This window comes from Ichthyophthirius multifiliis (assembly GCF_000220395.1).
Source record: "Ichthyophthirius multifiliis unplaced genomic scaffold scaff_1120509250959, whole genome shotgun sequence".
Taxonomy (NCBI): Eukaryota; Ciliophora; class Oligohymenophorea; order Hymenostomatida; genus Ichthyophthirius; species Ichthyophthirius multifiliis.
Window position 1 is genome coordinate 40591 of NW_004086338.1, and position 17057 is coordinate 57647.

The 17057-nt window shown below is 13.9% G+C and overlaps 2 protein-coding genes across 2 annotated transcripts, besides 28 other annotated features; both read left to right on the forward strand. All coding sequences in view use genetic code 6, as the record gives it.

Moving 5' to 3' along the window:
* Positions 1-193: 193 nt before the first annotated feature.
* Positions 194-237: a microsatellite.
* Positions 194-253: a microsatellite.
* Positions 254-266: 13 nt separating this feature from the next.
* Positions 267-320: a microsatellite.
* An 816-nt stretch (positions 321-1136) lies between these two features.
* Positions 1137-1183: a microsatellite.
* A 645-nt stretch (positions 1184-1828) lies between these two features.
* Positions 1829-6669, forward strand: IMG5_119520 (hypothetical protein; the record flags this gene model as incomplete). The annotated part of the gene is made up of 9 exons (XM_004034448.1): positions 1829-2220; positions 3220-3344; positions 4853-4863; positions 5118-5167; positions 6023-6115; positions 6163-6255; positions 6294-6386; positions 6430-6522; positions 6577-6669. Coding segments are annotated over 9 exons (1043 nt in total), but the record flags the coding sequence as incomplete, so codon positions are not given.
* Positions 3080-3119: a microsatellite.
* Positions 4130-4166: a microsatellite.
* Positions 4672-4710: a microsatellite.
* A 697-nt stretch (positions 6670-7366) lies between the features above and the next one.
* Positions 7367-7485: a microsatellite.
* Positions 7399-7429: a microsatellite.
* Positions 7423-7550: a microsatellite.
* Positions 7428-7546: a microsatellite.
* Positions 7433-7543: a microsatellite.
* Positions 7509-7566: a microsatellite.
* Positions 7537-7611: a microsatellite.
* Positions 7540-7587: a microsatellite.
* A 1628-nt stretch (positions 7612-9239) lies between the features above and the next one.
* Positions 9240-9317: a microsatellite.
* Positions 9318-10957: 1640 nt separating this feature from the next.
* Positions 10958-11001: a microsatellite.
* Positions 11002-11647: 646 nt separating this feature from the next.
* Positions 11648-12445, forward strand: IMG5_119530 (hypothetical protein; the record flags this gene model as incomplete). The annotated part of the gene is made up of 2 exons (XM_004034449.1): positions 11648-12150; positions 12258-12445. Coding segments are annotated over 2 exons (691 nt in total), but the record flags the coding sequence as incomplete, so codon positions are not given.
* A 407-nt stretch (positions 12446-12852) lies between these two features.
* Positions 12853-12912: a microsatellite.
* Positions 12913-13529: 617 nt separating this feature from the next.
* Positions 13530-13584: a microsatellite.
* Positions 13585-14564: 980 nt separating this feature from the next.
* Positions 14565-14624: a microsatellite.
* A 1012-nt stretch (positions 14625-15636) lies between these two features.
* Positions 15637-15710: a microsatellite.
* Positions 15651-15710: a microsatellite.
* Positions 15651-15712: a microsatellite.
* Positions 15713-15803: 91 nt separating this feature from the next.
* Positions 15804-15843: a microsatellite.
* Positions 15806-15907: a microsatellite.
* Positions 15837-15883: a microsatellite.
* A 937-nt stretch (positions 15908-16844) lies between the features above and the next one.
* Positions 16845-16883: a microsatellite.
* Positions 16884-16932: 49 nt separating this feature from the next.
* Positions 16933-16967: a microsatellite.
* Positions 16968-17057: the final 90 nt, after the last annotated feature.

Here is a 17057-nt window from a genome sequence, read left to right on the forward strand (position 1 = left end):
TAATATTGTTTTTAAAATAAATAGCAATCTCCTTTTATATACAATGCTTAGATTTTATTTGATGGATTAATTGATAAATATTATTTTAATAAAATGATTGCTTAATCATATTAAGCTTTTTTTAATAAATCTTTTATTTGTTCGAATTCTTTATTATTTTAGTCTATATTATTTATTTAGTATTCTAATAAGTTTATACATTTTCTTTTTTTTTTATTATCATTTTTTTTTTTTTTAAATTACTTTTATTTTTATGGAGTGCTCATTTTATTTTTTATGTATTGATATGTGTTTATATTTTAATATATTTATATGTGTTTTTTCTGTTTTTTATTTTTTCTGTATTATATATAATAAATTTTTTGTTTATAGTTTTTTTTTTTTTTTTGATAATAATAATAATTTATATTATATTTTTTTATTTATTTAACTTTTTTTTTTTAAAAAAAAAAAAGAGATATAATATAAATATAAAACATTTTCTAATTTTTATAAATTATTTTATATTATTTTTCATAAAAAATTATGATTATTATACAATTTTTTATTTTTAATTAAATAATTTTTTATTAAAGAAAAGTTAAAAAAAATTTAAATATATTATAAAATTTATAGATTAAATAAGAGAATTTTTATTTGAAAAATAAAATATATATTCTATATATAATATATTAAATAATCTATATTATTTTAGTTTTTTTATTTTTATAAAATCTTAATTTTTTATAAAAAACTAACTAAGATTTTAAAAATTAAATAATAATATAAATAAAATTTTATTTTATATAAATAAAAATAAAAAATTTATTCTTTTAATATTATCATAAAATATAATTAAGATTTATTTTCTTTATTTTTTTTTTTTTAAGAAAACACAATATTATTAATAAAATTTAATTTATAATTTCTATTTTTATTTAAAAAATAAAAATTTAAATTTTATAAAATAAAAGACATTAATACTATCATTATGAAAATTATTGTAATTAAATAATTCAGATATCTTTATTAAAATAAACAATATAACTAAAATTTTATGAATTATATAATTTAATAAATAAAAACTTTTTAAAAATAACTAATTAAAATTTTTATTGATTCTTTTTTCTAAATTTTAAGAATATATTAATTAGTTATTTATATATTATAATATTTTTATTAATTTTAAAAATTTTATATATTTATAGAATATATATTCGTAATATCTATCATTTTTATAATACTATTAATTTTATAATTATCATTTTGAATTAAAAAATATATATTATTTAATTATCTTATTAATCTATTTATTTGAATTTTATTATTAATTAAAAGAAATATCGTTAATAATAAATAAATATATCTATTTATAATATTAAAACACATTTTTTACTAAAATAATAAAAAATAGGAGTTAAATTAATTAATTAACAAATTATTTATTTTTTAATTTACAAAAAAAAAAATTTAAATGTACGAAAACAATGAAAACATCCCAATCAACTAAAAAAATGACTTAAACAAAAAAAACCTATATATAACCTCCGATAGATTTATACCAAACCGTGTTCCCCCAAATAAATACATTCTTTTCATGAATAAAGAAACCGATCATCAAATAACCCGTATAGAATAGCATTCTTAAGCATATTCAAACCTCCTAAAGTCGACAATATTAGGCAAAAGCCTATCGACTTCATCCTAAATTTCTCAATGCGACGACCAGCAAGAAAAAAAGCTATTCACATATAAAAAAGCCAAAAAATTAATAACAGAATAATAAATAAATCTTCACTAAAACGACGACTTTTTAAATACAATTGAAAGGAACCGAAAAATCCAAAAAATGCCTTACAAAATTTTAGAAGCTCCAAATTTATAAGACGATTTTTACCTAAACCTTCTCGATTGGTCCCCTTTAAATTACCTTGCAGTCGGTTTAAAAAATACTGCGTATGTATTTTCCGGTTTTAATTCTCATATGTAGCCTCTATTTAGCATAAACGAGCCTGAACAAGTCTCTTCAGTAGCCTGGAGTCAAAGAAACAATCATATAGCTATAGGCGATTCAATAGGGAATATTCATTTATATGATTATACGAAATAAAAATTGATAAAAATAATGCAAGGACATGAATCTAGAGTAGGAAGTGTTTCCTGGAACGGTTCTTTATTAGCCTCGGGGTCTAGAGATAGGAATATTATAATAAGAGATGTGAGAGATTAGAATAATTGTGCGTAAAAATATATAGGACATAAATAAGAAATTTGTGGCTTAAAATGGTCTTTTGATGAAAACACATTAGCTTCAGGTGGAAATGATAATAAATTATTTTTATGGAGTCTGAAAAAAGGAGGGGAATTAGCCAGGTTTTCATAACATACAGCAGCTGTTAAGGCTATAGGATTTTCACCTCATTAACATAATATATTGGCCAGTGGAGGAGGTACAGCGGATAGGTGTATTAGATTTTGGAATACTTAAACTTTAAAGGAAATTAATTGTGTAGATACTGGATCTTAGGTTTGTAATCTAATGTTTTCAAAAAATGCGAATGAAATTGTGTCTACGCATGGGTATAGCCTCAACTAAATTATTGTGTGGAAGTATCCTTATATGTAAAAGATATCCACTCTTACAGGACATACTTAAAGGGTACTTTATTTATCTATGAGTCCTTGTGGGTAAAATATTGTTACAGGAGCAGGTGATGAAAGTTTGAGGTTTTGGAATATTTTTAGAGGATAAAAAACAAAGGATAATGCTTTTAGTTCACTTTATCCTTCGAATATTGATTTAAGATGATTTTTTTTTTTTGGTGGTGGGGAAGGTTTGCGGAGTTTTTTTGTTTACTTTTTTCTTTTTTTTTAATAAAAAAGATAAATTATATGTATATTTATTTATTTTTTCAAAAAAAATATAGTATTTATTTTATATTTTTTTGTATAGTAGATGTTTTATTTTCAAAACTATGATTAAAATTTTAATATTTTATTCTTTTATTTAAATGAAAAAATTAATATTATTTTTTTTGTTTAACGAAAAATATGTTAAAAAAAAAAAAAAAACTCAAAAAAATTTCTAATTTATTTTATTATATATATTTTTAATAAAAGATATATAATTTTAATTAAAAAAAAAAAAAAAGAAAGAAATTAATAAAAATTATATATAACAAAAAAAATGATAAGAAATATTTTTAAATAAGTAAATTTATTTAAATTTTAAAATGTTAGAATGAATTTTTGTATTGAAATGGATAATATAAAACGATAAAAAGAAAAAGAAATTGCAGATATACTAAAATTAGAGCTCTAAGCAACTTATGTTTATGTTTAAGATACAACAGTTGGTGGATCTTGTAAAAAAATTAAAATAAAATTTACATAAATCATAAAAAGGTGGATAAATGTATAAATTATCTGTAGAATCTCCCCTGTTTTAAGAAAGGACAAAAGTAGAATAACATTAAATGGTAACAAATGCTTTAAGGGAAATTTTAAAAGAAGTTCATGGTTTTAATCTTAAGACAAGAATTCCAGAATAATAAAATAACAATAATAATCAGAAAACAAATACTACCGAATAATAAAATAATAAAAGCAATAATTAAGAAGATAAATGATTTTAGTATAAATAATTAAAATTAATTAAAAATATTCAAAACATATACATATATATAAATTTATATAAAAAAAAATTATATAATTAATTTTTTTTTTCTTTTCTTTAAATAGAAAATTCTCTGCTTTATTAAAAATAAATTAAGAATTTTTAAAGTTAATAATTATTAAAAAAAAAAAAAAAAATATTATATTTTTGTTTAAAAGAAATTGTTAATAAAAAAAAATAAAAAAAAAAAAAACTTTTAGATATAATTTTTTTTTTTTTTTATTTAAATCATTAGATTATTTAATTTATATTTTTTATATATTTATATATAATTATAAAATGTTCTACAGTTTTATAGTTTTTTCTATTAAAAAAAAAAATTATATATTTTTTTGAATAAAAACAAAGTATAAATCTAAAATATATATATGATAATTTACATATTATCTCTTCTTTTACTTTAGATTTATATTTTAAAATTTTAATAAGCATAACTTGTATAAGATTAATGAAATAAAAAACATAATTAAAAAGAAAAAAAATTATATTATAAAAATAAATCTATATTATATATTAAATTAATTTTAGAAAAAAATAATAAAAAAATTATATAATATTTTTTATATTAATAAAATATAATTTACAATTTATATTAATATACTTTAATAATATTAATATTAAAATTTTTATAATTAACTTGTTAATGAAAACAGAAATCAAAAAATTTTAAATCAAATAAAAATATATATATTTATATATTATATTTATACTAGAAAAATTAAAATTAAATTAATATATTTAAAATATTTTATAATATTTAGCAAAAAAAAAAAAAATATAATAAATTAAATATAAAAATATTATTTATATATTTATATAACCCAAATATATATTAAATAAAATTTAAGAAATAAAAAAAAAATGGATTCAATAGATTTGTTTTATAAATATCTTCAATAATCTTAAATAAATTCTTTTAATAATTAAAAATATTAACTTTCTTTAATCAACAGAAGTTAAACAATAGAATTAAAGATAGATGATCAGTATATATATAATAATTATTTTATTAGACATATAAAATATATTTTATAAAATAGTATATAATAAAATATCAAAATAAATTAATTTTAACGAGAAGAAAATATGTAAAAAAAATATTTATTTTAAATTTATTAAAACTTAAACATTTATTTATATAATTTTTTTTTTTTTTTTAATAAAAATTATTAATATTTTTTATAAATAAAAAAAAAGATAAATCTAGAGTTAAATAATAAATTATTTATCATTTATATCTAAAAATAAATGTAGTTAAATAATAATAATTTTAAATATTATTATTATAAAATAATATAAATTTAGAAACTTTATTTTTTAATAATAAAAACAAATTAATTATATATAATAATATAAATTTATATTTAATTTTGTTATTATTATTATTTAATTTATTTAGTTTTTAAAAATTTTTTTTTTTTTTAGTTTATAAGTTAATAATTTTGAAAAATAAATTATATAGCAATTAAATACAAATATTGAAATAAATGACACCTTTAAATATAATGATAAGTAAATTATAAATTTAATATTAAAAAATAAAATTTAAATTTTATATATATATATATATATTTATATTAATTTTCTTATATTAAATATATATATTATTGTATTAGTATTAATTAGAAGTAATAACATTAATAAATTTAAAACTTATTAGTATTTAAAAATGAAAAATAAATACATTTAAATATAAATTTAATGTAATAAAAACAAAATATAAATATTTAATTAATGTCTAAACAAATTAATTATTAAAAAATTAGGGAAAGAAAAAATATAAATAAATAGGAGTTATAATTCTTAATTTATTTAATTGGAAATATGAAAACCTTAAACAAACTAAATTTAAATTTTTAGTAAATTTCTTTCTATTTATAAATTAAATAAAAATTATTTTATTTTTTTATAGAAAAAATTTGACAATTAATGATTAAGAAATATAAGAAATATCTTAAAAAATAAAAAACTTGAAAAAACTTTAAAATTTGGAATTCAATTTTAGGTATAAAGAATAACTTATATTAATAAATTTTATTACTTAACCAAAGAATATCATATTTTTATTTTAAAAAGTTGGAATAACCGTATAACTAGTCAAGGACTATCTTTTCTATGTAACTCTTTTAAAAATATGTAGAATCTAGTTACTTTAGTATTATCGTTTGAGTAAATAAAAACATTAAATTAATTTTTCCGATATATACATATGTATATATAGTTTAAACAATCAAATGAATGACGATTCTTTGAAATCATTAAGTGATGCTATTAAAAATAAAATCTTTATGAAAAATATTTATCTTAACTTTGAGTATAATAATAAAATATTTTATTCATAATAAAACATTTTGTTTTATATTAAAGATTTAATGATTAATTTACTGATAAAGGATTATCTTTATTAAGTGTAGAACTTAAAAATATGATTTAATTATAAAGTTTATATTTAAATTTTTGGTAATAATAAATAAATATTTTTTAATATATTTATATTCATAAAATAGTAATAATAGATCTTTTACAAGTTAAGGATTAATTAAATTAAGTTATGCTTTGTATTCATTAGAAAATTTAATGAATTTGAAATTATTTTTTAAGTAAATATTTTATAAATTATTTATTATTTAATAAATAGCTATAATTAAAAATTTTGTGATAAAGGAATTCAAAAGTTATGCTAATCAATTTAAAAAATGTTTAATTTATAATAAATTTAATTAAATTTTGAGTAAATTTAAATATTATTTTTAAATAATATTTTACTTTTATAGTGGAAATCATAAATTTACTGATTAATCATTTAAGTATTTTTATTTTTGCTTAAGTAATTTGAAGGATCTTAAGAATTTAAATTTAAATTTTGAGTTTAAAAATCAAAAATTATTAATTTCTATAAATTTATTTTATAATTTATAAAGTTGGAATAATAATATTACTGATTAAGGAATAATATACATAAGTAAAGCTATACAAAAAATGATATAAATAACAGATTTGGGTCTAAACTTTAAGTAGAATAAATAATATTTTTATTTTTAATATTAAAATTAAATTTTATATTTTTAAAAATATTTTAATAAAAATTCTATCCTATAAATAAAGTTGGAATACAAATTTCACAAATGAAGGTTTAATATATCTAAGTAAATCTATAAAATATTTAAATGAATTAGAAAGCTTAGAATTAAATTTTAAGTAATAATTTATTTTTTATAAAAAAAAAAAAAGTAAAAACAACTCTTTTACCAATAATGCAGCAATTTATTTTGGTGAATAACTTCAAAATAAAATAAAGATGTAAAATTTAATGCTAAATTTATCGTAATATTTTAAAATTATGCTAATAAATTTAAAATAAAAAAGTTATAATAGAAAAATTACAGACGATTTATTTTAATAATTATATTAGAAATTATAGAGATTAAAAGATATGAAACAACTAACATTATACTTTAAGTAAAAAATAAATATCTATATTATAAATAATAAAAAAAAAAATATATAATTTTAGTGAAAATGAAAATTTAACGAATAAAATATTAGAAAGTTTAGGCTTATTTATGAAATTATATAAAAATTTAGAATAAATAATATTATAATTTAAGTAATTTTTTTAGTATTTATATATTAAAGAAATATTAAAAATTAGTTAATTTGAAATTAATAGTAAAATAAATATGGTTAATATCTCTGTTTTTATGTAATAAAATATATATATATATAAGTAATATGAAAAATTTATATATAAATATATAAATATATAAATATATATATTTTATTTATATTTATTTATATTTATTTATATTTATTTATATTTATTTATATATTAATTTTATATTTAATCATATTTATTTTTAATTATTCATTTATATATATTATTTATTTTTAATTTTTAATTTTTAATTTTTTAGTTTTATTTTGTTTAATTTGTTTTTAATTTTTTATTTTAATTTATTTTGTTTACTATTTTTTAAAATTAAATAAATACAAAGTAAATGTTATAATATTTTAAATATGAAAGCATTTACTATTTCATTGCTTTAATTTTTGAAAAAAATTTAGAAAATTAAAAAGTTAACATTTAAAAGGTATTGAATAATATAATAATTTTTTTTTAATAATTATAATTATTTTAATAAAAAACTTTAGTAAATTATAAAATATAAAACAAGAAACTTATTTTTAGGCAAAATTAAGTTAGCTTATTTCTTTTAAAGCAAGATAATGATTTTCTAAAATACTATAACTAACATATAATAAATTTATAATCAATTTTAAATAATTTATCTATATATATATTTATATTATTTCATTTTTTCATATTATTTTAAAATAAAAATATAATAATTCTAAATTATATTAAAACTTTATTTTTGTTTTTTAATATTTCATAAAGGAAAAATAAAAATAATAAACTAAAATCTTATTATAAAAAAAAAACTTAAAATAAAAAATGTAGAACATAATATTCAAAAAGACTTAGAATTTATTTAATTTTTTCAAAGATTAAAAATAAGATGAATAAAAAATTTCCTAAAATTAATAAAAATATTTCGCTGATTTCAAATTTAACAATATCTAATATTACGAAATGTTATAAAATATTGAAAACTGTCTAAATAAGAAAATAGTTTCTTGTAACATAACATTTGAGACTGATCTAATGGATGAAATAACCAATTTATTATTATTTCTTAATTCTAATTCAGAACAAATATAAATTGCACAAGAAGAATTCGAAAAAGAAAAACAATAGCATTTTTCTATTTTATAATAAAGCTAAGAAAAAGACTAAAAAATAAACACTTTAGAAAAAACATTAGACAATATTATAAATGAACATAAAGAAGAAATAATAAACTTAAAACAATAACACTAAAATGAATATGATTAATTAAATTAATAAATATATAATTTGATAAATGAAAGAAATTAAACCAAAAAATAATTAGAAGAAAATTTAACTTATAACTAAACTTTAAAATAAAGAGAAGCTTTATATTAATAGAAAATTGATAATTTAGAAAAAGAACTAGAAAAATAAAATTTAAATATAATAAAAATAAAGGCTATATATAATTCGGAATTATATTAATATCCAAAAGAAAAAAACTTAAAATCAATGTTTACTGGAAAAAATATAAAACATAATATACTATAGTATTTAGATATATAAAATATATTAAAATTCAGATTAGTTAATAAAGAATTTAATGTAATAATTATACGAGATTTCTAACTACTATAATATTTAATACAGAATATGAAAAAAAATATAATAATACTTTATTACTTTTGAAAAAAAAGGCGACATTTTTTGAAGATATTGCAGATAAAATGCCTATGTAAATATTAAAAGTTTCGATTGTAAAATTCTTGTGTAAAAAATAATAGATAGGAGACTTTATGTAACCTGTTTTAGCGGAATGCTAATAATTAATAGAAGGGTATTAATCTTTAAATAATTCATTAGAAAATTCATTTATTTCTTTAAAAAAAACTTAATAAAATTAATAAATATTAAATGTAGATTTATTAAACGACGAAATTATTTAATAAGAAGAAAAAGATAATATTATTAAATAATAATAATAATAATAATAATAATAATAATAATAATAATAATAATAGTAATATTTATAATAGTAATATTAATAATTAAGGAGGCGCTTTTAATTTTATGAGAAAACTTTTCGAAAATAAAAAACCTAATACAGAAAATAATGTATTAAAATAAATAATACAACAAGAATAAATTTTAAATAAAAATATTACATCATCAATAGCAAATTAAGCAGCTTAGAACATTTAATAAGAGCTCTATATTGATACTGATATTATAAATTTATTTTGCGAAGAAAGAGAAATTGCATTAAAAAAACTTAATTTCGATATAGATGAAACTAAAAGAAAATTAAAAGATTTATTTTTTAAAATATGTTCTATTGGTGATAATGTTAAAACTAACGATTTTTTTGAAAAATTTTAATATTCTTTTTGTTTACTTTTCGTATTTTCGAAAATGCTTTTTTAAGAATGTAAGGAAATGTATGAGCTTTAGATGTTTTTATCTAATTAGTTAATATAGACTAATTTATAAAATTCGATTCTTATTAATAAATTGGAAGATATTTAAGCATAAAAAATATCTTTGGAGTAATTGAAGGAGTACTTGTCTTAAAAAGTGAAAGATATTGAAAAAAAAAATATTTAAAATGATACTATTTTTCTCAAAAATAATAAAACTATTCAAGAATTAAAACATGAGAATGATTATTTAGCTAATAAAATTGCCATTCTTGAAAAAGCTAAAAACAAGAGTGATAATTAAGCAAAAATACTAGCTAAAGAAGTAAAAAACTAAATCCAAAATAATATCGATATTAATAAAAAATATGAAAAATTATAATTTAATATTAACTTTTTAAAAGAAGCACTTAAAGATTTCCAAAATAATGACTAATAATAATAATAAATATGAAATATAATATTTTTTTTTTTTTTAATATATAGAATTTGTATTTTTATTTAAAAATTAGTAAAAATAAAAAAAAAGATATTTATTTTTTTAATTAAATAAATAAATTATTTTTATACTAAAAAAAAAAATGGATTTAGAAATTTAAGAAATATAAGAAGAAATATAAAACTCAAATAATATTTAATAAATTATAATTATTTTATAAAAATTAAATTAATAAATAATCAATAATGAAGTATTTTATTATTTAAATATTAATTAATAATAATAAAAAAGAATTTTAGATTTGTATTAATTTACAGAAAATTATTTTTAGAAAATATTTTATAAACTATTCATTAATGATAAAATATTTAGGAAATTCCAAAATAGAGTCTAAAAAGAAATAGAGGAATTATTTTTAAATTAAAAAATATCTAAATATCAACTTTTTAACATATATTATAATTATTTAATAAAATAATAATAAACATAAATAAATATTTATATTTTAAAAAAGTAATTTATTTACTAAATGTTTGAAATTACTTTTTTAGAAAATCAAAATAGCATTTTATAATTATTAACATCTTAAAAATAAGAAAAGGATTTAATAAGTATTCTTATAAATAAGATTTTCTAAATACAGACATTATTTATTAATTTTTTGGAAGATTGTCCATATAAAATTTGTAACGAATATTTCTATTAATTAATTTTTTAAAATTGCTATATTTTAAATGGAAGTGAGATTCTATAAATTGTAAATAAAATAATTATAAATGGAAATATTAATTTGATTTGCTTTTATTTATTTAATATTAATAATCAATAATAAGATATTTTTAAGATTATATAAAAAAATATTTTATAAATATAAAAATATTATTAAATTATTGGAATTTTAATATAATTACATTCTAAAGATATAAAAGAAGAATAAGAAATTAAATAATAAAGCCTAGTTTTTTCTAAAACACTATATTTTATTTAAGAAAACTAACTTCTTTATTTACTTTTAGATCGGATTATTTTCAATTTTACGTTTTATAATTTTACAGCTAAATTTCTTGTTTAATTCTTTTAATTAAAATTTGATTATAGTATTATTTATAAAAAAATTAAATATAAACATATATATAAATAAAGATAATATTAAGAAAATATTTATTTAAGCAATTGAAATTTGGAGAGGATAAGAATTTATTAGACATGCTCATTAAAATTAATAATATTGTAAAAATAAAATAAAAACAAATATATATTTTTTTCTATAATAATAGTTATTACAAATTTAATAAGAGAACTATTTAATATAATTAAACTATAAGATATTGAAAATCCTTAAATAATGAATAGTTTATAAAAAGGAATAACTTCTCGATTTGAGACATTTTCTGATTTTATATATATAAGAACATGCGCATTAGTAAAACAAAACAAACAAAAATATAATTCTATATATTCTTTTTAACAAAAAAAAACATCAATAAAAGTGTATATGGAAGGCTTTTTCAATAAAACTAGGTATGAAAATAGAAGAAAATATAGATAAAGAAGAACTGGAAGATTTTCGAAATTATCCAGACTATATGGTAATTGAAAATAAAGAAGAAATCGAAAAAACTGAAAAAGAATTATAATCTGAGTTATAAAATTCATAAAAAAAATAATATGAAGAAGAAAAATAAAAAAGTGAAAATTCAAGCCAAACAGATAGTGAAGAGGACGAATATCTTGAAATTAAATTAGAATCAACAGAAGAAAATCCATAAATATTATAAGCTCCTAAACATTTATATGATTGCTTATTAGGATTAAGATCCGAAAATAGAAAAAGATTCGAACTATCAATAAAACATTTAAATTATTTAATTAGGAAAAGTGTAGATGATTTATTTGTTATGTGGGAAGAACTAACTAATTAACTTTTAAGAATACATGAAATTGATAATTGGATTCCTAATTTCGATTTCTATAGAAAAAGAGCTTTGATAAGTTTATGTATATTTAAGCCTGAATATGTTTCAAAGTATTTTTTTTCAAAAGATAAATATTATTTTAATATTAAACTTAAAAAAAAAAAAATTAATTGAACAAATAAATAATAAATATAAACTTAATTTTTTATATTTATAGGATTATTATAGATAGATTTTTTAGTGATGAATGTTATATTGGAGATAAACATTTTACTATTTAAATATTAATGGAAACGACTGACGAATTAGCAAATAATCCTAATAAATACATGACTGAAAAATTTAATGAATTTACACAAAACGAAGACTCGAATTTTTACTTTGAAAAAATATCAACTACTTATTGCAATTATTATTAATTTTTTTAGTTTTTTATTTTTTTTTATAGATAAAAAACCTTAAGAATATGAATTGGACATAAAATAAGAATAAAAATTTAAATAAAAAAAGTAAAAAATAGAATAAAATACAAGAAGATGGGGAGAAACAAGAATTAAATTCGAAGAAGAACAAAAAAATAAAAAGGATAAAATTTAAAAGTCATATAAAAAAAAGACCTTATAATCATAAATAATGATCCAAATAAATTTTTTATAAACAAATTAAATAATTTAATATAATATTTCTATTTTCCTTTATTAATACCTCTAAGAAAAAAGCATTTAAAACTTTTTAGAAAAGAAACACTTTTAATATGTCAAGTTTTTTAATTAATAACAATATATATTAGTAACGCAAGTAAAAAAAGATTAATATATATATATATATATATATATTTATATATATATATATATATATATATATATATATATTAGGAAATTCATTATTGTTTTATAATATGGTTGATGAAGCACTTGATCTTATTGAATTATTAATAGATATTAAAGATTTAAATTTTACTAGAAATTTATTATAGTGCTTATTAAAAATTACAATGTTTATTAAAAAAGATATAATTGTTAATTATAGTTTAGTAATGGAAAAATTAATTTAAGTTTATTAAAAAATTTAAGGTTTATATTTGTTTTTAATATTTATTAAAATTATTTTTTAATTTTTTTTAGATAGACGCATATAAAATGAATAAGATCCTGCAAATAAATATTTAGTTCAATTAATTGCTAAAAATATTTAAAGTTTATTTAATATAGATTAATGATTTATAAAAATTAAATATGTAATTCAACTTATTATTTATTAATTTATTTTCATATTTTTTTTTGTATATTAGATTAATTTACATATCTTTTGTTATTTTTTTAAATTTTTGTTTTTAAAATTAATTAAAAGTTATAAATATATCTTAAAGTTTTATAAATTTTATCTTTTATATGAATTTTTTTATTACATAACAAAAGTTATTATATATATAAAAATAGATTAAATAAATGAAATATTTATTATTTTTTAAAATTTTACATAGAAAATTTAAAATATTATTTTATATAATAGTTATATTATTATTTTTTTTAATAATAAAATTAAAAAATATAATAAAAAATAAAACGTCATTAATATATTATAATTTAATAAAAGAAAACTAAAAAATATAATTTTAATAAACAAAATATTATAATTTATTTAAAATATAAAATTTTAATATTATTATTTTCATGTTATTATTGAGTTATTTAACTATTCTTAAATTCTAAATAAATCTAAAATATTTATATTATTTTCACAATAATCCAATGTTTCATTAATATTATTATTTTTTTTATCTTAAATACTCTATTTCCATTATTAATGCTATGGTTTATTTTCAAAAGGTTGATATTTCAAAGCTATTTATTTTAATCTTTACCATTCAATATCAATTAAATTTTTTTATTAATCATCAAGCATTATATTTGAAGATGGCCTTTAGCTTTCAATATTTTCATTATAAATTTATTCCTATTTATTATTTTTTAATAAATTATTTAGAATCTCAAAATTTCCTTTAATAAGTTATCCTGCTAAAAAAAAAAAAATTATAGAGGCAAAAATTATAATGTAAATATTTTTCTAATTTGATTAATGCAAATATAATTTTTAATAAAAATTTTAAAAAACATTAAAAAACCTTTATATTTCTAAAACTATATAATGTTTAAATTAAGTTTAATCTTTATCTTTTTATTAAGCTACTTTTATATTTTTTTAAAAAAATTAGTTTTCTTAAAGGTCATTTATTTTTTCTATTATCTCGCTTTTTTTTTATTCTTAAATAATTACTTTTTGGTTTGATTTTATTCGAGAATTATAAATAGGATAAAATAAAAATCCAAATATAATCATTATTAATATTTTATTATTCATTTATTTTAATGTTCTATATTATTTAAATTTTTTTATATTTTTTTATTTCTATGTTATATATATTTAATAGTTAAAAACCTAATGATTTTTTTTTTTTGTAAAATCAAAGAAATAGGTTTAATTTGATTAAAAATAAATAATAAATTAAATTTATATTTTTAATATAATCATAAATTTTTTCAAAATAATAATAATAAATATTTCATAATAATATATAAAAATAATAATATCTTATATTAATTAAAATAAAACAATAATTATTAAATTTATTTATTTTTAAATAAATAAATCAATATAATTATATAATAATATAAATATTCCTCATTTAACCTAAAGATTTAGTAAAATATCCATATCTATATTTTTCGCCATAATTACAGTGAAATTCAATTATATATACGTGTATACATATAAAATTATCTTATTCTTAATTTTTTTATATTATATTTTATATTAAATATATCATACTAGTTATGTAAAAATATTTAATTCATTTTTTAAAATTTTAATTTTATATTGCACTTTAAAATATTGTAAAGGAATTTTAAGGTTTTTAATTTCTTCAAGTTATCATAATCTAAGCATTCTCTACAAAATTAATTTTAAAATTCTAATTTAAAATTAAATTAATAGAAACTGCATAAAAAGTTAAATAATCAGTTTACAAGCGAGAAAATTTTATTATTGATTTTTAAAAATATTTTAATAATTAATCATCTTTAATTTTATTTATTTATAACATATTTTGTTATTATATATATATTTAATTTTTTCAATATTAATTATAGAACATATAATTTTTGTATTATATTTTTATGTTTAAAATAAAGTATAATTTATATTATATATACTATAATTATTAATTTAATACATATATTTTGTATATTTTTTTTTAATTGAGATTTAATTATAAATATAATAAATATTATATTATATTAAAAAACATTAAATTTAAAATAAAAATAAAGATATTAGCTAAAATTTAAAGTAATTTATAAATATATACCTTGTTTAAGAAATTAAAATATAGTAAATAAAGAAATAAATAAAATTAGTATTAAAAATAATATAAAAAAAGAGATATTAATTATTTAATATATTTTTTTTGTAAATTTCCGATAATAAATATATATATACTACAAGAATATGTATTAATTTTCAATTATTTTATTTTTAAAAAATAAATATTTTATTATTATTTATAATTATAAAATTAAAAAAAATAATAATATTTTTATATAATTTTATAAAATAAATAAATATATATATATATAAATATTTAAATAAATAAATATATATATTATAAATAAAAAGATGTAATAGATTAATCATTAGTTAAAATAATTATAATAAAAAACAGTAAATATATATATTGAATATATTATTGTATAAAAAAATTTATAATATAAATTTATTTATATTAAATATATATATATTTATATATTTTTATATTTATTTTTTATATCTTTATACATTTTATTTATATTTATAATTATTTAAATATTTTTTTTTTTATCATTTCAATTACTAAAACATTTTTATTATAATATTTTTCCTTTTATTAATAAAATAATTTATCCCATTTTTCTATTATCCTTTATTATTATAAAATTTTTTACCCTCACATTCATATATATATATATCTTATATTGTGCATCCCATATTATTATTATATTTTTTAAGTATACTTATAAACTTATAAATATATTTAATAAATTTTTAATATTTTTATACAGTATATTTCACTAAATTTTTTTTTTATCAATAAATTTTTAACACAATTGACAAAATTATTTTTTTTTTTATTACATATTGGTGCATTTATATGAAGCTAAATTATAAAAATTAATATTTTTATTTTTCTATTTATAATTCAGATAGCTATTGTTCTTGATAATATTTTTTAATGTGGTTCGTATAAAACAATATTTATTTAATATATTAAAATTAATATTATACATATGTGTAAGTGACATAATAAAGTAATTAAATATTTTCGATTTCTTTAAGTAATTTTTATTTAAAAAATTATATATATAATAACATTCTAAATTTATATAAAAATCAATTATTTTATCAGAACATACAGAATATTATTGTATTTGATAATTAAAAAATTAATCTTATCATAAATATTCTCAAATATTTTCTATATTTAAGCTAGAATATAAACTATTAAATAATATTTTATATTTTATATTTTATAAATTAAAAAAAAAATTTTTTTAATAAATTTGTTAATATTTTATAATAATATATAAAAATAGTATTAATAAAATATTGATATAAATATTTTTATATTTAGATATAAAAAAATAATATTAAAAATTAAATGTAAAATAATTATGAAATAAATATAAAAAAAAAATATTAAAATATATAAAATAATAAAAAAACAAATTTAAATTAATATATAGATATAATTAAAAAATATATGAGAATATAAAAATTATAATCAAAAATTATATTTAAAAATATATTTTGATATAATATAAAATTTTATTTAGTATATTATAGTAATATTTTTATTTTAAAAACAATAAAAAAAATATAAAAAAATATAAAATCTCTAAATTATATATATAAAACAAACAAAAGCTATGAATAAGGGTTGTTGGTCTAGTGGCATGATTCTCGTTTTAGGGTTACGAGAGGT